General features: G+C 48.3%; 3 protein-coding genes and 1 long non-coding RNA gene across 4 annotated transcripts; 1 reads left to right on the forward strand and 3 right to left on the reverse strand.

Annotated features, from left to right (window-relative positions):
• Nucleotides 1-679: 679 nt before the first annotated feature.
• On the reverse strand, nucleotides 680-9,127 carry LOC120713640. The gene is made up of 3 exons (XR_005691227.1): nucleotides 8,242-9,127; nucleotides 990-1,674; nucleotides 680-840 (listed from the first exon to the last, which is right to left on the reverse strand). It is a non-coding gene; the product is annotated as an uncharacterized LOC120713640 (long non-coding RNA).
• Nucleotides 1,312-8,086, forward strand: LOC120713632 (PH, RCC1 and FYVE domains-containing protein 1-like). The gene is made up of 9 exons (XM_039999561.1): nucleotides 1,312-1,455; nucleotides 1,919-2,005; nucleotides 3,528-3,617; nucleotides 3,715-3,801; nucleotides 3,888-4,082; nucleotides 4,868-6,904; nucleotides 7,059-7,205; nucleotides 7,292-7,665; nucleotides 7,764-8,086. The coding sequence occupies exons 1-9, from the start codon at nucleotides 1,399-1,401 to the stop codon at nucleotides 7,861-7,863; spliced, it is 3,174 nt and encodes a 1,057-aa protein (XP_039855495.1). The 5' UTR covers nucleotides 1,312-1,398; the 3' UTR covers nucleotides 7,864-8,086.
• An 825-nt stretch (nucleotides 9,128-9,952) lies between the features above and the next one.
• LOC120713647 (protein REVEILLE 1-like) lies at nucleotides 9,953-12,908 on the reverse strand. Its single transcript, XM_039999578.1, has 6 exons — nucleotides 12,639-12,908; nucleotides 12,406-12,504; nucleotides 12,168-12,279; nucleotides 12,002-12,063; nucleotides 11,348-11,779; nucleotides 9,953-11,087 (listed from the first exon to the last, which is right to left on the reverse strand). Exons 1-6 carry the CDS (start codon nucleotides 12,882-12,884, stop codon nucleotides 10,407-10,409), a joined length of 1,632 nt encoding a protein of 543 aa, XP_039855512.1. The 5' UTR covers nucleotides 12,885-12,908; the 3' UTR covers nucleotides 9,953-10,406.
• A 5,600-nt stretch (nucleotides 12,909-18,508) lies between these two features.
• LOC120713656 (probable protein phosphatase 2C 25) lies at nucleotides 18,509-21,418 on the reverse strand. The gene is made up of 5 exons (XM_039999588.1): nucleotides 21,231-21,418; nucleotides 20,664-21,093; nucleotides 19,584-19,948; nucleotides 19,138-19,374; nucleotides 18,509-18,993 (listed from the first exon to the last, which is right to left on the reverse strand). The coding sequence occupies exons 2-5, from the start codon at nucleotides 20,971-20,973 to the stop codon at nucleotides 18,742-18,744; spliced, it is 1,164 nt and encodes a 387-aa protein (XP_039855522.1). The 5' UTR covers nucleotides 20,974-21,093; nucleotides 21,231-21,418; the 3' UTR covers nucleotides 18,509-18,741.

Raw genomic sequence — 21,418 nt, forward strand, 5'->3', positions numbered from 1 at the left:
TCCTGCAGTCCTCTCGCGTGGGCCTCTGTTCACAACGCGTAAGATGGACGCGACCCACCGATAGCCGCCAGCGAGGTGCAGATGGCACGTGGCTAGCGAGGACGCGCCGAGCGCCGGATGCTCCCCCTTTCTTCGAGCGATATGGATCTACATATTTCTCCGAGCTGGCCAGAAGCAGAAGAATCCTAGCATTAGGCTAGTCAGTACCAGTTTGTAAAGCGATGTTCAGAGCAACGCAAAAATGCACAGTCATACTACTAGACGATACGAACAGGGGTGGAGGACTTTGCAAGTCCGTCCATTGCAGCTGTCCTGATTGAACGATGAGATGTTAATGCGGTCGGATAAACGCCGAGAGTAACAGGGGATTAGACCGCCCAGCTGTGCGAGATCCTCCGCTAATTCAGGCCGTGTTTGGTTTCCCATTTTTGGAATTTTGAAAGGAAATTTTTTCATATTTGAAGTATTAAATATAGACTAATCACAAAATTAATTATAGAACTTGTCTGTAAACTACGAGACAAATCTAATGAGTCTAATTAATTCATCATTAGAGCATGTTTACTATAGCTTTACTGTAGTGATTTGGTGTCTAATCACGGCCTAATTAGGTTCATTAGATTCGTCTCACGATTTACAGTCCATTTATGTAATGTGATTTTTTTTCGACTACATTTAATACACTATGCAAATGATTTATAAAATTTTTGGAATTTTGAAGTTTGAAACTAAACACAGCCTGTTCAGGGCAGCCGAGTACTGTCAGGTGCTCCGGGACAGGCCGGCCGCGGCCCGGTCTTCTCCGGGGCTCCGTGCCTCTGTTCGCAACCGCGACAGATCCTGACATGGAATCCAACATTTCAGAAGCGCCCAGTACAAGCAGTGAGTGAGATCATATTCATAGGCCCGTTCGGTACCCACAGCCACTACGCGTATTCTGCAATGCTAGAACGGTGAGCGAGGGCTGGAGCCTTTCAGGGAAGGATTACCTCTGCAATAATGCTTCTGGTTCTGGCCGGCACGGGGAGATGCCCTGCGTCTGAAGTGTGCATCGTCTCTGCCTCGTCTTTCTCCGCTTTAAGCGCGCACCAGCCTGAAACCGCTGCCGTTTCACGTTCCGGCTCCCTTGCCTTGAACCGCGCAACTCGCCTCCCGTCGTCCTCCCCTCCCCAAGCTCAGCTCTCAGCTCTGCACCCTCTCTTTAGTCTTTACCACCTCCAGCTCGCTTTCATCCTTTCCCTGCGCGTCCTCTTTCCGTCGCTTCAATGCCGTCTTTTGCTCCCTCCCACTGTTGATCAGAGGAGGTCTGGACATCGCTCAGGGTGTGCTGCCCTCCTTTGCGTTGGCTGGCGGCTTTGAGGTGGTCTGGACATCTATCTTTCCCCCCCGCTGGCTGCAATGGCTGGCGGCTTTGAGGGGAGGAGCTCGTCCACGACAACCAGAGGAGTCGAGCAGGTACGGAGCCGTTCTGCCTGCGCATTCTTGATTCTTCCAGAGCATTGCGGTAACTCAAGCAGATCTACGCGTAAGACATGGGCCAGCAGCTTGCGCGCTCCAATGTCTCTTCTTTTCTTTTGCTGCCTGTTCCGGTTTCATCTCTGCATTTCGCTTAATGAAGGAGATGTTCTTCCTCTTCTTCGCGTCTCTTTCTCAGTGGGGAAGCCAGTAGCGACCCTACATTTTGTTCAGAACAAGGCATGTCAATTAGACAGCATGATGCGCGTGATTTCTTAAGAATGCCTAATCTGAATGTGCACATGACGACGTTTCGTTCTGTGCATGTCCCAGCTCTGTTCAGTACCTATATTTTCCTGCCTGTATCCTTTTGGATTATGAATTCGCATGACAATATCAATGCTGGAAAAGACGCAACATAGAATACAGTTTCATGTTTTCATAGCTTGTTTCCTTCCTACAGGCCATTGTTTCTCTCAAGAAGGGCGCACATCTTCTGAAATGTGGCAAGAGAGGGAAACCCAAATTCTGCACTGTCAGGCTATCTTATGTGAGTAGCTTTCGACTCTGTAACTATATTATGCTGTGCACATGCTTCAAGGTTACATGTTCTTCCATTTGCTTCCAAATTTTTATTTTTCAAGAAATTGTGCTATGCAACTATGCATTTGTGTGTCTTTTTCTTGGCCAACTAAAGACCTACATAGGCTAACAGTGACACCTCCAGAATTGTATAGTCTGCTACCTAAAAAAAAAAAACTGGCCGGGTGGGGGAAAGACCGCCCCACCGGTATTAGCTTAAGAAGAAGCCTCGGCTTCCCCGACCGAGAAAATCCCCGAACCCTGGCCCCGCCTTGACACTGGGAGACGTAACCCCTGGGAACTACCTGTCTGGGCCATGTAAGAGTCCTTAGGCCGACCTGGGTCGTCTCACAACCAGTGCTTTGGCACACGGGGCCAGCGAGGGGATTTTTTTACCCTCAGCCTGAAATTCGCTCCCACGGGGAGTCGAACTCAGGACCTGAGGGGTGCCGCCGGAGTGACTAACCAACTGGGCTAGCATACCTGACTATCTAAGGAGAAGAGATTGATAGGGCAGCATCGACCTTTCAGAACTTTTAACACGAAATTCCATCTATAGGAACATATATCTGTCTACATTTTCTATATCATTTTTCTTAAGAAGGAAGAGACTGAAATTTTGTATTAAGAAGAGGAGCACACGCATTCGACCAGGAGAGAACTCAAATCTGGATGATGGGGCGTACAACCATAAACTCCCAAAAATTGGGATAGGCTCAATTTTACAGAAAAAGACAGCTATCCTAGCACGCAGTCCATGCGAAATTTATACCCAAGGTAGATGATATGCCATTAAGATAATCTTTTCAGTTTCTCAAGCATCTCCTTCGGTAGCAATGGTTAGAATGCCATTGATTATTCTGCGCGACTTTCCACCGATCATTTATAGGTATCCATGTTCACTTGCTGTTGACACACGCACAAGCACACGCACACAAGCAAAGCAGATGCTACAGTTCTGTTGGTGATTTTCAAATGACCAAGCTAATTCTTACACCTACGATGCATTTTGTACCAAGATAAACTTGCAAGCCAATTTGGCTCCAACAAAATCAACCAAGTAAGAACACTTCAATCAATCCCAACAGTACATTTGTCTCATTTAAGCTATGTAAAGATTAACTACAGGTTGCTACAGGGAGAAAATTATGCTCTTCTCCTGATTAAGCAAGGAGAAAACAGCAGAAAAACAAATAGAGATTGAACCTACAACAAAAAAATGGGGAAAACTGATAACCAGCTGAGCATAGGCTACTGTTTCTCCTTGTCCCGCCCAACAATATCGGAAACCGTTATTAAAAAATATTGGAATCTTGCTCAGCTTTGGGTTTACTAGGTTTCTGAAGCTTGCTGTGTATATCAGTTGAGTAAACTGAAAATGAATATCTTCCACTTTTACATACTATTTTACTAAAATATTAAATATCTGAAAACTTGCTCCTTTGGGTCATATACTCACAATAATGTATTTGATATTCTCCTATTTGCAGGATGAGAGAGCACTAATATGGTACTCCAATGAGAGAGAAAAACGTTTGTGCTTGAATTCTGTGTCCAGTGTAATTCTTGGACAGAAGACTGTATGTGATTTTCCTTTTTACCAAATATATGCTATCATTCCTTAGTAGTAACACATTATGGTTGGAAGGCACTGATTTTCTGAGAATTCTTTTACAGACAAAACTTTTGCACCTGCATTGGCCAGAAAAGGAACCTCACTCCCTGTCAGTTATATACAATAACGGTGACTCCTCACTTGACTTGGTATGCCCTACTCCTTTGGCCACATAGTTTGGAAGTCTATAATCTATTTACTTATAGCGTTTTATTTGGCAATAATGTTTAACCAGGTCTGCAAAGATAGAGGTCAAGCTGAATGTTGGTATTTAGGCCTTACAGCCCTAATATCAGCACCATGCACCCCACTACTTCTGGTAAATTCAACAAACAGACGTAGGATAAACAGCTGCACAAATAGCCCTCCCTGCTATATTCAGCAAAGGAGTAGGCTCTTTGCTGTGCACGATGGAAGAAATTTCACAAAGGTTCATTCTGGAATTCATGCATGCCATGATTTTTATGCAGGAATTTGATAGTGTTGTCTAAGTGTGAGTTTGGCGTTGCTAGTGAAGTTTCTTATATCACACCAAGTAGCATGTTCGAACTCGAGAAAAACAACATAGATGGTGATTGTGATATTAGGTCGCGCTGAGGTTAGATCAATGATGGCTGACCTGTTACTCCCTCCGTCCTGAAATATAAGGCATCTTGGTGTGCCATAACTCAAATTATTCTAAAGTTTGACCAAGTTTATAACCTTATATTTAAGGACGAGGGAGTAGTTAATAGTGTATACTTTTCTCTATCCCAAAATGATGTCAACAATATATCCACTAATGGCATTTAAACTAAGATGTTCAACAAACCTTTAAAATGTATATTCTTAGTTAAGTACGATGGTATGGCTGATGATCGTAAATAGCCATCTCAATTGCCAAACTTTGGTTATAGAATAATTGCGTGTTAGGGTTGTATTGAGTGAACCATTTCAAACTTCAATTACATATTACTTCAAACGTATTGAACTTGGAAATTAGAAAATGGTACTAGTAGAGTTGTCTTGCAATGTATTTTCATCAATATAAACTTTTGCTATGTTTTATAAATACTTCGTGACAAACAGTACAAGTCAAAGTTGTATTTTGAAGACCATGACGAAGTCCGAAACATCACTTTTGAGTTGTGACTGGAGGAAGTATGGTCTAATTGCATCTTGTTTTTACTTGCAATTTTTCAAATGATAACTTACCCAATCAATTTACCCATGAAGGTACACTCACTACATGGCAGTCCTAGGTTGATACAGAACAGATACTTGCATAGTAATTTGGATTGCTCAGAACCGTTCTTTTCTCCAAGACAGAGAGCATGGTCGGAAATTGATTCCTACTTGGAAAAGATTACTCCCGAATTGGTAAATCGAGTGAAAAACAATTTGAGGGACATAAAATCTGCTGAAAAAACTAAGGACCAAAGAATAACGCAAATGCCTAAACTCAAACAATCCGAGGGATCAGATGCAGCACCAGATTATCTGAAGGACATCTTTGTCTGGGGTGATGTTCTGGGTCATATGCTAGATCATGGACATGTTTCAGCAGCTAATGTCTCACTTCCAAGGTTGTTGAAATCAGCACAGATTTTTGATGTGCAGAGTATTGCCTGTGGAGAGAAACACGCAGCAATAGTTACTAAGCAAGGTCAGGTATTCTCATGGGGTGAGGAGAAAGGTGGGAGATTGGGACATAAAACAAGTGATAGTGTCTCTCATCCTAAAATCATTGACTCTCTTTCCTCCATACAGGTGAAAGCTATTGCATTTGGGGCAAAGCACACCTGTGCAGTTTCAGTTTCAGGAGAACTTTATGAATGGGGTGAAGGGATTCATAGCCTAGGGTTGTGGAATGATCAGTGTCAAAGAAGCCAGTGGTTCCCGCATAAACTGATCGGTACTTCGGATTGCATCTCCGTGTCAAAGATTGCATGTGGTCAGTGGCACACAGCTATCATATCTTCCACCGGCCAGCTGTTTACATACGGAGATGGTACATTTGGTGTTCTTGGACATGGTGACACATGTACTGTCGCTCAGCCGAAAGAAGTGGAGTCCTTGAGAGGGTTAAGAACCAAGTCTGTCGCATGTGGGCCATGGCACACAGCTGCTATTGTGGAAACATCAGGAACTCCCAAGAGCAGTGCTCCTGGTGGGAAGCTGTACACATGGGGTGATGCAGATGGAGGGAAGCTGGGACATACTGACAAAAAATCGAAGCTTGTACCAACTCGTGTTGAATCACTCGTTGACTGTGATTTTACTCAGGTATCCTGCGGTATGTCACTAACAGTTGTGCTAACAATAACAGGTGTTGTATTTACTATGGGAAGCAAGGAGCATGGACAATTAGGGAATCCTCGACCTGAGAACACATCTATTTGCATGGTTGAAGGGGCACTTAAGACTGAGTTTGTGAGAGATGTATCCTGTGGCTCTTTCCATGTTGCAGTCTTGACAATTAATGGGAAAGTCTTTACATGGGGCAAAGGCACAGAAGGGCAACTTGGTTTAGGGGATTATATCGACAGGAGGTCCCCAACTTTAGTGGAGGCCCTGGAAGATAAACAGGTGGACAGTATAACTTGTTGCTCCAATTTCACTGTGGTAGTTTGTGCGCATAAGGCAATCTCGTGCAAGGAACAATCTGTATGCAGCAGTTGCCGGTTGGAATTTCGGTTTACAAGGAAGAAGCACAACTGCTACAACTGTGGTTCCATGTTCTGCAATTCCTGCAGCAGCAACAAAGTTGCACAGGCAGCCCTTGCACCAGATAAGAGCAAAAGGTGTCGTGTTTGTGATGCTTGTTTTAATGAGCTGAATAAAACTGCAGGACAAAGAAAAATGAGTTCCGGATCTAAGATCCAACAAGAAGAACCATCTTTAACAGAATTAAGAACATACACACCTAAGTTATCACGCATGCTTAAGGAAGCAAATTTCATCATGGAAAAAATGGGCTCTGCACACAGCCCCAACCAGAGAAATCAGGAATTGACCACTCTGAATCAAGTGCGAAAACAGAGATGGGGACAAGTAGACTGTCCCAATCAATTCAAATGCGCACGAGACAGCATTCCATATTGGTTGACATCAAAGAAACAGGGAATCGATGTTTGTTGTATAGGGAGAATGATTGATCCAGTGTCGCGAAAGACTGCTACCCCTTTGCCACAAGCTACAAATGATAAGAGAAAAGGACAAGATTTGATGGAAAAGATACTTCTGGAAGAAGTGAAACAGCTTCAATCACAGGTTATTTCTGAAACTTTTAATTTCCTAGGGGACCTCAGCCTCATATTAACTTTTATATCTTTCTACCAAATGATCTTTGTTGTTTTTATTCTATATTTGAAATCATTGATTTTCTTGAGACATATATATGGTGATCTTGCTCTTATCTAAGCAGGTAACCACTCTAGCAGAAGAATGCCAGCATAGGAGCTTAAAAGTTCAGTTGTATAAACGAGAACTTGAGGAAATCTGGTTGATTGTCAAGGATGAGGCCACAAAGTGCAAGGCTGCAAAAGATATAATAAAGATTTTAACAAATCAGGTAAATTTGACTTCTAACAAATACTAACCTGTTTAAGATTCTTTCTGTCTGATGTCAAATAAGTTATCTCCTGCAAACTTATGCAGAGGAATGCTTTATCAAAGAAACTTTTAGACGGTCTGGTGGAACTAGATAATTCCAGTATCATACATGACCCGCCCGACAAAACTATTGTCACTGGCAAAATTCCACCGCTAAACAGCATCAGGGATCAATGCAACATAGAGGAAGTGGATATACAATCTACTGCACCTTCTAAAACTGTTGCGGTGGATGACTCAGCTGTGCATCAGAATGGTAGAAGAGCCTCCAATAGCAGCAGAGGCTTTGATGGAGGAACAGATAGCACAGTTCCTCCTACTGACTCCAATGGCGTGATCGAGCAAATTGAGCGTGGAGTGTACATTACAGTGGTTACATCCCCCAGTGGTAAGAAGGGAATCAAGCGCATCCGGTTCAGGTGAACAGCCAAAACCCTTGGCGATACTTTTCAGTCATCGTGATTTTCTTATAAATTGAATAATTTTTACGATATCTTGATCATCATTGATCTCACAGCCGGAAGCATTTTGGAGAGGCGGAGGCGCAGAAATGGTGGGAAGAGAATGAGGGCAGGGTATTTGCAAGGTACAGCAGCATGGAGTACCTGGCAACATAATCTAGTAATCTAGCAATGAAAAATGTACAGGAGCTGCCAGTTTTTGTGACAATATCAGTAGGAACATGTATACAGCACCATGATACAGTTCAGACGTAGGATAGATGAGGTAGAAGGAATCATGGTAATTTCAGGAACTCATTATTTGCTTCCTAGCAGATGAACTGCATTGTATCCTTGCCGTGGATTTAACTTAGGCTCTTGATTTTGCTTCAACTCAATAGCATACTAGTGTAACATTCAGATCTAGTCTAACATTGTAGCATACTTGCATGGATTGGGATCCCTTCCCTGACCATAGTTCACTCACAGTTAAACAAGTACGAGTACAGAGCAATTTTTTTTTAAAAAAAAACAATATACCGAGCAGAGGCGTACCAGAACAGCTGCTCGCTGCAGCCGCCTGGGCGCATCCCACCCCGGCGGGCGGCGGCGCCTTCTGTCGTTAGGGCGGCCAACGAGACCTCTCCCCTCCCGCGGCGCGCCCCAGCCGCTGCCGCCATCTCTGCATCCGCCTCCAACCCCGCCGCGAGGAACCACTCATCGGTGGAGCCGTACCCAATTTGGATCTCGGAGATTTCGTTTCAGCTTTCGAGCTCCGAAATGCAGCCTTTGCCCGTGCTTCCGGCGGCCTCCATCTTCGCATTACAGATCGGCATGGAGCCGAGCCAGCACTTGCCTCGTAAGCAGCAGCAGCAGACCGTCGCCGAGCGTCTTCGTCGTGTCACTTCGCTCCGCGGCAGGAGCTCACGGCTGTGGTTGGTGCTGCAGGAAGAGCTGCGGCGGAGGCGTGGGCAGGGCCGGAGAGAGAGCTATAGGGAGTGATTGGTTGCTTGGTCTAGACTTAGCCTGGCTAAGATCTAAGCCAGGCCGATCTAAGCCTGGCTATAGCAGTGCTTTTGCATGATGTTTGGTTTTCTGTACTAGTTCTAGCCTTGTATTGGGTGGATCTTGCTTGGTTGAGTGACTTCACTTGAGTGAGTTCACCCTGCATTTGATGCGGTGAGTTCACCCTCGCATTCTGGCATCTGGTTCTTGCATCAATTTCTTCATGATCGAACAACCAAATATATTAATGGAACGCAAGCAGCAACAGCTCTAGTTTAGCCTTGTCCCTATGAATCCAAGCCACAAGTCAAGCACAAGTCACCTCTGTTCACACGGACACACAGGAACAACCAGCGGTGCTATCCACCCCCTCCTTCCCTCCGCCTCCTCTCGTGTTTCGATGACGAACTGGACTTGGCGCCAACTAGCTCTCTAATTCGCTGCAATATGAAGTCGATTTGCATTGTTTGGGGTTAGATTTGATGGTGTGTGTGTGTGTGTGTGTCGATTTCAGCTAATATGCTTCGATTATGAAAGAAAATAAAAAAATCAAGCTGGTGCGGTGGTGCCCGCCATGGCTGGCTCCTGCGGAGGCTAGAGCTTTAATGGGAACGGAGGAGGAGCTGCGCACGCTCCAACGCCCCGCGCGGCCGGTCGCGGACTCGAGGTCCCAGTCCATGACGCTGCCGCTCGCCGGCTGCATGGCCGAGCTCCACCGGCCTCACGAGCTGCAGTGCGCCATACGCGGGCGAGATTCGCCGACTGAGAATGAGCTCTGCCGGCTGCAAGGAGCGCCGACGGCCGTGCCGAGCTTGCTGTGCGGGCGAGCTCCACCTGCGGCGGGGAGCGCTCCCTCCATCGCGAGTGAGTACCGACGGTGAGAGGATTCGTCTGGGTCCACCAAACTAGCTTACCGGAGCACAATGCAGGTTGCAACGCCCAGAATCGGCGTTCCCATCAATGCAGGCCGGCGGAGTAGTTTTGCACTAGCCGAGCCTGGCTTATGGGGTCATGCAGAGAACCAAACATAGACAGGCTGTGGAAGCCTGGTTAGGGGCTTAGCCACCCATCCAATTACACCCATAGTTCGCGTGAATTTGAGGGAGGTTTGCGCGGAAGGTATTGCGGCGGCGGTACGGGAACCGCCGGAAATCCATCTGTTTGCTCTTGCAGCCGTCGTCTTCTTTGCACTGTTGAAATTGTGCAGTGTGTTTGAGGGTCCAAACTCAAATCCAGGACACCACAGTGCCTCATTCAGAGATTCAGACTAACAGAGCGTGGCACTTTCTGTTCGTGCTCTGTCCATTACATTTCGTTTCAGATTGGTACAAGCCTAATTTTACTTTTACATGTGGTCAGACTAATAAGTGGGAGTCTATGACGCACAACCCCCTCTCTGAGATCCCAGGTTACACAGTCAGCTACTGACCCCAGAACCTCCCAAGCTGGAGCAAAATTACACCATCACACAGCGAACAAAAAACGCGGAATATTACAAGTTTTACCTATACACGTACTATACCGAGGAGTAAACCCCAGGGCTGCTGGTCCATTTCTGGAAAACTCCCGTGGTTGGTCTCTCTCAGTCCACCAGCAAAAGAAACCGGAGAAAACCTAGCAAACACCCAAAATAGGTGTCGTGACTTCCGTTTGCGGACTGTCACGATACAGTGAGACAGCAGTCTCACCGAGACTTCCGTTTGCGTGTACTGTCGCTACAAGCACAGCCGCGTCAGCTCGCCGTCGGCCTCCTCCCCGGCCGCCACGGGCCGCGGAGCCCGAGCCTCGCTCTCCGCCGCGCACCGCTTGTACGGCACGAACCCTCTCCGGCTGAAGGAAGCCGAGCTCGCGCACCTCGCCAGCCGCGGGACGGGGACGGCACCGGCCGCCGCCGGCGCCGCGCCGCTCTCGCCGGCGTTCTCTTGCCCGGGGCCGTGGGACTCCGCGGCGTCCGAGTTCTGCGCCGCCGACGCCGCCGGCAACGGCACGGCGCTGGAGGCCGTGTTCGAGCCCGTCAGCGACCCTTCCCTCTGCGTGCGCTTCTGATCGCGAGGCGCTGAGCTCTGGTGGTGCTGCTGCTGGTGCTGGGCCGGAGGCGCCGCCTGCGGGTAGAACAGCGCGCACGGCAGGCTCCCGTTGTAGGCGAGCCACGGCACCACGGACTGCGCGGCGAAACCGTCGGGCTGCGGGACGAAGCACATGAGCTGCTGCACGGTGCCCGGCCATGGATTCCACGAGCTCCCTCCTGCTGCAACGATCGCAGGTGAAGCACCTATTCTCAGGTCTCTGCCGCTTTGCGGGTGGTGCTCATAGGAATCCTTCAACACAACTTTCTTTCCGAACAATTTAAAAACCGGAGCATTTGTTCCTACCCCAGACTTTGCATCCCCGAACACCTGAAATTCAGGTTCGAGAAACATGTAAGGTTCTGAAGGCTGCAATTCATTTAAGCGGTGTACATTGTTTATGCAGAAAACAGCAAAGGGCATAGACAATCATAGAACTTTGGTCCAGAGAAATCTAAAATCTGCGTCTTGAGACTTGAAAGCGATTTCAGCACAATTATTTCAGCCATGGAGTCTATTCTTGTCTGGAAGAACTGACCTCTGCTATCATGTAAAAGCTGCCGCCTAACTGCTCAATGAAGAGAATATACCTTGGGATTTGCTGTTCTCGTCGCCAACTCAGCTGTTGCTACGCTTGGCGACACGCCGCCGTCCTCTCTGTCGACGGACGAGGCCGGCGAGTCCCCGCCGTTGCCATGCTCCTCTGAACCGGCGGCCGACTGGACCGGCGACCTGCTGCCGCTGGAGCTGTTGGCGAACACGCTGCCCAACTCCTCCGCCCGTAACACCGTCCGCGCGGAGGTCAGCACCGACGTCGGCGAGCCGTCGTCCTGGTCGCGCAGGGAGTGCGTCCGCGGGGGCGGCTTCTCCAGGTGCCTGAGCGCCGGCACGTGCTTCTTGGCCGCGCCGTCCACCTTGCGCGGGTACGGGCGGGCCGGCTTCCTCTTGGGCCGCGGCGGCGGGATCTGGATCGCCGGCGCGGCGCCCGCGGCGGTGTTGCTCCCCGACGATTCCCTGACCACCTGCAGCATCACGGCGCGATTCGGGCATCAGAAAAGGGCGCCCGTCAGGAACGCGAGACGGCCGTTTGCTCTACTACCATGATCGATTACTTGAGCAGCCAGTCAAGTGACACATACCCCCATTGATTGATCATGGCAACACGCCAACACCATAATTGATCGAATCATGGGAGACGGGCAGAAATGAGAGGATTGGGGGGAGAGGCGGGACGGTTACACGACCTTGGTGAAGAACTTCTGCGCGTGGCTCCGGATTTGCACGGCGGTCTTGGTGCCGATGTGCTCTGCAGGCGCACAGAGAAAAAAAACGAGGGTGAGCGTCCGGCGTTGGCCTCGGTGTGACCAAGCACGCGCGCGGGAGGGACACCGGCACGGCGGCGGCGCGTACCTTGGATGCGGCGCCAGGCGCGGCCGTGCAGCTGCAGGGCCTCGAGGAAGCGCCCGTGCTCGTCCTCCGTCCACTTCTCCCGCTGCTTGGTGATCGTGTACGGCTTCCGCGCCTGGTCGGGCAAAGCGTGGAAGCGAGAGATTTTTCAGAACACGCGGGCCGGTGCGGATTCTCCGCGCCGATTCGGGGGGCGGAAACAATGGAAAAGGGAACGGGGGGCGGGGGGCCCTTGCCGTACCTTGGGCACCTGCTCCTCGCCGGACAAATCCATGTCGCCGGTACCGAGGGGATCCTTGCGGTGATCGACGGCGACCTCGTCGGTTGCCATCTGATGTTCCTGCGGAAACAGCAGGGGGAAAACATCCAATGATCAGGCCCCCAAGAACGCCTCCCAAGCTCAACCCCCCGTTGAGCAACGATCCCTCCCATCCACGCCAAGAAATCAAGACGCAAAGATCAAGAAATTACTACCTCCAAACAGGCCATCTCCGGTTGCCACCACTGGAACTGGACGGCTCGGCTCGACCCGCCGCAAATATCGCGGTAGCCTCGGCCCCGTGCGAGCTCTTGTCGCTGATGAGGACGGGCGGGGCGAGCGTGGGGCGGAGGAGGAAGAGGAGGGGGGCAGGGGAGGCGAACGTTACGTAGGCCCCGGCTCGCTCGCACTGGAGAAGAGAAGAAGAGGAGGGGTCGAGGCGGACGGGAGAAAAAGAGCATGGCCGAGGGCGCCACGTCGGACGGGATTTTTCCGCTTTCCCCGTCGTGTTTTTTATTTTATCCCCCCCCCCCCCCCCCCCCCCCCCCCGGCGCCCTCCGGCTCCGGTGGGTTCTCGTGGCTGCGTTTTTCTCGGCCGCGGCCGGAATAATAAAAATCCAATCCGGTGGGTGGGGGGAAATTGGAGGAGAGGGTTCGGCAGGCCGCCCGTTCTCGTGGCTGTGGCTGCTCCTCCGGCCCCGTCGCTGTCACGTGCCGCTATGGCAAATGCGCCCTCCTCCCCTGCCCCGAGCCTCTGGAATTTTAACTCGTGGCGTAGGGTGGGGTCGTGGGGATAGCATCCTGAAGTGTAGGCCCCACATGCAGGCTCGCAGCAAAAGGGGTTAAGGTGGATGGTGTTAATCTTCTGCAAAACTTTTTCAATCTAATTGCGAGCCAACTGCCAAGCTGCTATAGTTGAGAGGGAGTGTTGGGGAGAGCTCCACTCCAAAAACTCCAGCAACTCCATTAATGTGTCATGCTAACTCATGCGGGGGAGCTCTAACTAATTGTTAACCATTATGGATGATGCGTGCGCGCAGTTGAACATCTGATGCTTTTCTACGTGACCTGGCTAGTCTTGGCATCTCCTAACTCAAGAGTAAGCTCTCGAATCAGCAAAGAAATGGGGTGCGATCAACTGGCGTCACGAAACGTCTGGACGAGGAAAAAAAACTTCGTGCGATATCCAGGAGCAAATAATTGAAGAAAGCTACTGCTAGGACTAGTCGACACAAAAGAGGAGAACAAAACTTGTGGCGGCGTAAAAGGAAAAGGATAGAGAGAAATTTCGTGGCCATAAGAATCGGGGAAATATCTTTTTTTTTCGAGGGGAAATATCTCAGCCTCTAAATTTGGAGCCACAGGAGAGTGGGCGCCTGTGCGGACGGATAAAAAGCGCGGGGCTTTCGCTGCGCTTTATGACACGTCACCCGCGCCCACTAGGCCGTGGTCGCGCTCGTGCCCGCGGGGCCCGCTCGACACGCGGCGGGAGCCTCTAGAAACGGAGCGGGCCGGGCCGCGGTCGCTGCCGCCGCTGGGGGCGCCCTCCTGGCCACAAGCTCCCCCACGGGTTGGCGACGACACACAAGTAACAGGGTCAACCAAACCAAACAGTTGGGAACCGGTCCGGTTTCGGTTTGGATCGGTATTAAATCGGGCCAAATTCAAAATTTAAATTTGAATTTAAAAAAATGAAAAATTCCCAAAAAAATTCTAAAAATACTTCAAGGTGCGACGAATCTAATGGTGTCAAATTTTCTCAAAAATTCGTCCATTTAGTATAGTTTGCGGGCATATAAATTTAAATCAAAAAAGAAAAAGAAAAAAATGGACTGGCCCATTAAGGCCCACCGCATATGGCGACTGGTAAAATGGTCAAACCGGGAAACCAATTTTAAATTGTCGGATTTTTTGGTTAAAACACCAATGACCGGTCAGACCGGACTGGTAAACTAGTCAAACCGGTCGGAACCGGTTACACATGTGTTTTTGAATTTGGATTGGAATTCAACCAATTTCTAGTCAAACTGATCCGATAAACTGCTACCGAAGATCGACGGTTTAACCGGACCGGTCGGTTTTGTAAACCCTGCACACAACACAACCCGCGAAATCTCCTGGCCACACGTTTTCTCCGGGGGGAGGGGCGGGGGGGCCGTCGCCCCTCGAGGGGATGACGCGTGGGGCCGCGGCGCCATATGTCCGCAGCAGGGCAGCGTGTGGCGGTGGTCTGCTTTGCTTGCTCGCGCGGGGCAACGGCAGGAACGGGGGACGACGACGGGGGAGGTACGTGGCGGGGAGGCGAGGAGTTCGTAGTGCGCCGTGGGGGACTTCGGTGGGTGCCCACACGATTTGGTCTCTGTCATCGCGCAACGGATTGTTGACGCCTGTGGTTTCTGTCCGTCTGATTCTGAACGGATTGTGTCCTCCCTCCGTTCCAAAAAAATATAAATCTCATTTCTTCAGAAGTCAAATTATTTTAATTTTGATCAAATTTATTAAAAAAATTACTATCATTTGTGTCTCCGAATAGATGTAGTATAGAAATATATTACATGATTAATATAAAGGTACTTATGTTGTAACACAAATATTAATATTATTTTATATAAATTTAGTCAAATTTGAAATTTTTTGATTTTTCGGGAAGTGAGATTTACATTCTTTTTTGGACGGAAGGAGTATTTTAGAACATTGGGTAGGTTGGAGGAGGATAGGCTAGATACAGTACTTTTGGAATGTAAGCACATGGATGGATAATGTCGAAGCCTGTTTCATCCACTTCCTGCGGATTTTGCTGGTTATAGAGGCGGAGTCTTCCAACTGATTCTGAACGAATGGTCGCTGGTGAACTTACCACTAGCTTTTCTTTTCATCGACAGGACTCAGCTGGGCAAGGTGGAGCGTAGCCTATTCTATTCTAGTAGTATTTTTACATCAGAGGTTTAATCGTATGGTTCCTTCAGAAATTATCTTGAGATACTCTGCCATGTTCTCATCCCTTGCTGCATGCATCAACCTCAAGCCTAACAAACTGCGGTTTCAAGGTGAGACACTGCCCCCAACGATTCAGTTGCGCTCCCCTTCGCGGGGTTTGGAGTCGGACGACCGCACGAAAGCAAATCTGAACGATTAGCATAGTCACATATGCTGCCAGAAGACGACGACTGATTCCTAACACCAAAACCGGCAAAAAATAAAAATCCCACCCGTTCTTCTTTTCGAAGGAAAAAAATCCTAACCGTACGAGCTAGCCGAGTAGTGAGTACTACACGGTTTGCGCGTCTGTATTACAAGAAACAATCAAAGAAAGGAGCTCGAATGGCGATAGATCCTGACTCACGTTTCATTCCCCGTTTATATCCACTGGCATCAGGTCGGCTCGTTGCCTTTGTCGCACGAAACGCACGAAACGGGGAATGCGTTCTGCTGGACCCTTCGAGGCCACAAGCATGCATGACTGCGTCAGTGATGTAATGTTGGCTGCTAGCCAACTGGCTTGGTTTTGCTTGTGTGGCTGGGGTGAAGGAGTTGGGCGTGCATGCTCCTGCCATGTTATCTATGTATAGTGGCAAATGGAGGCTGCTTTCGGTGATCCGTTTCTCCCTTTCCCCCTCCGTGATGAGATGTCGTTAGCCATGCAAATGAAAGAAACTTGAAACCGTATTACGCTTTAGTTACAGAGAAATGACAGGTTTTTGATATTGGAAAGAGAGATAGGTAGTCTGGTGGAAATGCTCGCCGGGGCAAAGCACTATATTTTAACATAAGTGGTAAAAGGTTGCATAAAGTTCATCTCATTTGGGGTAAAAAGTTTGGCGCAACGAAGCTAAACTTTTGCTAGACTTTTGAAGTTGTTTTCCTTCCGAGTCAAATACTCTAATGCCAATAGTGAAGAAAATTCTTAGAACCCTTAGGGGACTTCAAAACTCATGCACTCAGCAAAATAACTTAAAGATAGTTGCACCTAGGGGCGGATCCAGCGGTAGGTCGATCCCCTCCTATTGCTGGAAATCCTATGGAGCCCCACCTAAGCCCCCCCTACAAATTCGAGGAAGAAGGAGGGAAGGGGATGTTGGAGGAGGAAGAAGAGAGGAGAGCCCCTCGCTCCTAGGCTCAATCCTGCCTCCGCCACTGGTTGTATCCTAGTACGTTTCACATCTTGCTTCTTGCATGTTCCATACTGTTTCCGTGAACAAAAAAAAAATCTTACAAGTAGAATTTTACTTAGCAGTGACCTGACCTGAAGCATCTTTTTTTTCATGAAAAGAATAAAGCATCCATAGGTTGCCCCGGCCGATCGCTGGAAATAACCGGGTCATCCATAGGTTGACTGCGGGACAGCCATGTTCAAAGAAACTGTAGGAGTATGGTCGAGCCTTGCCATTTTCCTCGGTCAGTTTTGCAGTCTTCAAGCGTCTACCACCGTCGACGAGCTTGTGGTCGTTCGTCACGACTCGTGACGCACCCGCGCCGGGGGCTCCCGAAGCCTCCGCCGCGCTTGGGAAGACGCTCCAGGCACCCGCACCGGGGCCAGGCGCACCGCGGCCCCGCCAGGCCGGCGGCGGCGGCACATGTGGCTGGGAAGGGAGCAGCTCGCGCCCTGCCCCGGGACGTAGCTGTCGCGCCTACCGCGCTACACGTCCGCTCCGGTTTGATAATCAGTCGCTGGCCGCCGTTCACGGCGGGGGGCGCCTTATGTCATCTTTGCTCGCCAGGATTTCTTTTTGATGGGTCGCCAGGATATTTTCGGTATGACGAAGAATTGGCTCCTAGCGTGATGATATACACTGTACTATCATATAATCCCGTTCCAGAACAAGAGGGACGTTGACGTTTGAGGGGCGGATCCAGAATTTTGTGTGTGTGTGGGGTGGGGTGGGGGGGGGGGGGGGGATTATGGTCAAACTTTCGTACAAATCCCTTTGGAATATAAAGGTCCGAGTCTCTACAAATCCTACAAAGATCTTTGAGGGATTCTAAGGAGATCGAACTTTATGAGAAGTTTCCTTTGTCACCCTCTCTCATCAAATTCCCGTATCTCTGCTATACCCCATTCAAATGCCCATAATAGTTTCCATTTGTTTTCTCATTCCATAAAACTCAGATTTTAGCGTGCCATATCGCTATGTTTTTTTTTACTCCTGTGTTTCTAGAATCTTGCATTACAAAGAGATCCTTAGGGTACAGTTTTTGTGGTACAAATCTGATGACACTAGATTTATATTGAAAATATATTAGGACAGTCTCAGTGGGGGTTTCATGGAGAGTTTCACAGCATTAAATATCATCAATTTTGCTGACGTGGCAATGAGAGAGAAGAATGGAGTTTCATGGGATGTGAGGAGAGTTTTATCACCATGAAACTCATATGGCACGGTTACCTAATTCTCAGTTTAGGTATCTGTGTCCATAAAACTCCCACTAGACTGGTCTTATTATAATCGTACTGTGTGATCTAAAAAATGATTATAATTTTGTTGGACCATATAGGAGTATTCCGTACTATACTACTTTTTGTAAGAGGAAACACCATTACATCACACTACTTTTTTCCGAAAAACATCATAGACTGGTCACGCAGGCCAGGGAGAGCTTTGTGCACGATTAGAATAGCTGGGCCACTCCGAAGGCCCGACCGAATGAAGCCCTTCCTGCGTGAGACAATTGCGACGAAGATTTATTTTTGTTTTTATTACCAAGAGCAAATCAAATCCTACTAGCCCATTCCACCCCCACCACGCCAGGCCTTTCAGGCGCTCAGGTTCTACCCCGCGGACCTCCTCTGCGTCTCTGCCAGAAACACTCGGCTGCAGGAGCACGAGAAAATCACACTTAAAATCTATATGTCACCGCTTCTTTTCGAAACGAAATAGGAACATAGCCGCTGATTATATTACAAAGAAAAATAAGCCCAGAACAAGCAGAAAGACAAACAAACACCTCCCAGTTGGACCAAGACATCAACCGCCGCACAACTCTAGCAACTAAAACAACTCTAAAGAACTCAGCTAATAGCCTAATACGTTCAAGGCTTTTTTCTCTCTAAAAAAATACGTCCAAGGCTTTAAGAAAATCAATTCCAGGCGTTCACAACTGCACAGAACATTTCACATCATCAATATTAATTGTACTAAATTTCACCTAACAACATGAGCCTCTTATTTCGAGCAATATAAGGCCTCACAAAAGTGCCATAAAGTATTTGGAGTATTCGGCAAAAGCAAAACTGAAAACGAGCCTGGTGATGCATAACACTCTGATAGTCAGATGCTACTGGAATGCCGTTCATCAAAATTGTGCCGCTAAATTAGCAGGTCAGGATATGGCAGTTACATCTGAAAACCTCGAGGGGCCAACTGAATCCGCAAACCCACGGACTGAGAGTTCTGGCACAGAAGCATCCCTATGTTGCAGTAATCCATGATCAATGTAGACAACAACTACTGTAATGTCATCATGGAAGAAGCGGCGCACTCCCTTTTCAACTTTCTTCAGATCGTCATATCTCATTTCCCTCTTCTGCGCAGCTTGTTTCAATGCTGCTCTTACTAGTCTCTTTGCAATTCCCTATCAGAATTGGACATTAGATTTGAAGCTTTCTAATATGGCGAACTAATCGTTGCCACCTAGACCTTTGCCCAAACACCAACCCGGGAAAAAAGACTGATTTATGCACATGTAACTATGTAAGTAAAGATACCAAAGACATACTCTTCGTGGATTGTTGTAGACAATTTCAACGGCTTGCTGATTTGTCAGGTGCTCCCATAGACCATCAGTTGCAAAAATAACAAATTTATCTTGTGGATGAAGCGCTCTTGTACATATAGAAGGCTCTGCTGTAAGAACAGGCCGGCGGAGAGGCTCAGAAAGGCGGAAACGAGTAATGGAGGGATCAAGAGCAAATTCCCGCCTCTTCAAATAAGCATCCCCAATTGTCCTTGAAACCTATAAGAAAAAAACCAGGAAAAATGATCATAAGGACATCATTAAATTTGGCACGAAATTCTCTTTCCTACAAGCTAAAATATTACTAGTATGCCACCAAGAAACAATTAAACTGAGTTCAATTTACTGAGGAAAAAAATGAAATATGAAGCACCCTACACCTTTCAACAAAAAATATGTATTTGTTGTGTTAACAGTTGTTCACCAACCTGTATTATGCCCTTAATGCGCCAAACACCATGCTTGAGAACAACAATCTGAGAATCATCTGGATGACGTGAAATAAGTTCCTGCCTCACTTCCTCCACACTTGCATTATGATCTATTGTGAGTGGCTCAGCAACAATCTTGTTTGATCTACCTAAACTGCCAACTACAGCCCTGGAATCACCTAGATTAGCCACATACAGCGTCCCTCTCCATATAACACCAACGAGACAGCAGGATCCAACTGCTGCAATCAAAGGCTTTATGAAACGTGTTCTCCGCACAAGTGTCAAGAAACCATCCTCAGTAGCAGAAAATGCACTCCGAACAACGTCCTCAGATATTGTTCCATTTTCTTGAGCAAGTCCTACAAGATAAAAGAGCAGAGGATATTATTTTAGCACAATGAGGATAATTGGATCAGAAGTAGCATGTTTGACATTTGAAATGATATGAATCAGGTTACGGTAGCCACAACCCACAGGTACTTAGAAGCACCTCAACAAAATAAGTCAGTCTGCCAGAATTACACAACATCAAGTTGAGCAATTGAACACAACAAGAATCTACCTAATCTGCTATTGCAAAGGACCACGAATACTGATAGCTCGTCCAATGATCAGAATCCACTCAGACACTGGCAAGAGTATTGCGTTGCCCATTTCTGCTCATGAAACAACAGCATACTTAATAAGTGGAAGTAATCCATCTTGTATTGCACCGAGAAAAAAAAAAGCTATCAGCAAGGTAGCTCCAATTTTCCAAAGATGAGGAGTTCATATACGAAAAATAAATGTTATAATTTCCCTCAAGAAAACATCAGCCGCACCATTGGCAAAACAGTAGATTTTTTTTAGGGAACAAAACAGTAGCTGTTGGCAAAACACCTCGAGGGAATAGTGGCCGATCAAAACATGGCAACACAAATTGCAACCGACAATCAAAGGTCACTATTAACAACAAAAATATATCGTCATCAATCAGTCTGCTAAAAAGGTGCAAAACCTTGGGGGGGAAAATAATCAATGTTCTACAAGTGAATTGAGTGATTCATTCACAAGTTGAGGGCGGTGAGTACTTACGGATAAGGTGTGCGAAGAGGTGGTCAGATATAAAGCGGGAGGCCTCGGCGCCGCCGTGGCCGTCGTAGACACCGACGAAGGTCGCGGCAGCGCCTGTCTCCACCTGGCTATGGTCCTCCAACGTCTCGTTGGCCTGCGCGACGGCGAACGAGAACTCACCCGCCGCGTGGCGCCCAATGTCCCGCGACCAGAGCAGGTCGTCGGTGACGCCGCCGCGGCCATTGTCGCTGCCGTCCTCATCCTTCCTCGTACGCGCGTGCCTCCGGACCGGGGCCAAGCACGCGGCAATCTTCGTCAGCCACGACCACATCCCTCATTTCCCTCCTGCCACGCCGCTCCCGGAACCGCAGAACCGCACCGAATGGGGAAATTGGCCCCTCTCCCTAGCGTGCCTCGGAGATCAGAATACCCAAGAACCAGCAAAATTCACCTGCGGCAAGACGAAAATCAGAGGTCGAAGGGCGATTCCCCGTCCCCGCTTATACAAATTGAACGCCACATCCGACGAGGAACACCGCAGATTATTCCTCCTCGCCGAGCACGAGAATCGCAGGAGAAAAAGCTTACCGCGAGACGCCCCGCGTGTTCGTGCAATGATCGGAATTCGCCTTATGGAACCAGAGAAACCATCGGCGCAAGGAGATTTGACTCTGGAGTGCGGATCGCCAGTGGGGTGGGGGCGAAGACCGATCAGTTCTTCGGTCTGGAAGAGGTGGACAGGCGGCGGCTCAGCGTGAGTTTTGCAGGGGACCGGG

Source organism: Panicum virgatum, chromosome 1K (genome assembly GCF_016808335.1).
Source record: "Panicum virgatum strain AP13 chromosome 1K, P.virgatum_v5, whole genome shotgun sequence".
Lineage (NCBI taxonomy): Eukaryota > Viridiplantae > Streptophyta > Magnoliopsida > Poales > Poaceae > Panicum > Panicum virgatum.

Coding starts and splice junctions, on each gene's coding strand:
- LOC120713656 (XM_039999588.1), bottom strand. CDS start 20,973: ATGTGGTCGTGGCTGACGAAGATTGCCGCGTGCTTGGCCCCGGTCCGG. Junction 19,375..19,583: donor GCATTAAGGGCATAATACAG/GTTGGTGAACAA, acceptor TTTTTCTTATAG/GTTTCAAGGACAATTGGGGA. Junction 18,994..19,137: donor TCTACAACAATCCACGAAGA/GTATGTCTTTGG, acceptor CAATTCTGATAG/GGAATTGCAAAGAGACTAGT.
- LOC120713632 (XM_039999561.1), top strand. CDS start 1,399: ATGGCTGGCGGCTTTGAGGGGAGGAGCTCGTCCACGACAACCAGAGGA. Junction 1,456..1,918: donor CAACCAGAGGAGTCGAGCAG/GTACGGAGCCGT, acceptor TCCTTCCTACAG/GCCATTGTTTCTCTCAAGAA. Junction 2,006..3,527: donor GCACTGTCAGGCTATCTTAT/GTGAGTAGCTTT, acceptor TCCTATTTGCAG/GATGAGAGAGCACTAATATG.
- LOC120713647 (XM_039999578.1), bottom strand. CDS start 12,884: ATGCTCTTTTTCTCCCGTCCGCCTCGACCCCTCCTCTTCTTCTCTTCT. Junction 12,280..12,405: donor GCGAGGAGCAGGTGCCCAAG/GTACGGCAAGGG, acceptor TTGCCCGACCAG/GCGCGGAAGCCGTACACGAT. Junction 11,088..11,347: donor CGAGAACAGCAAATCCCAAG/GTATATTCTCTT, acceptor CCTGAATTTCAG/GTGTTCGGGGATGCAAAGTC.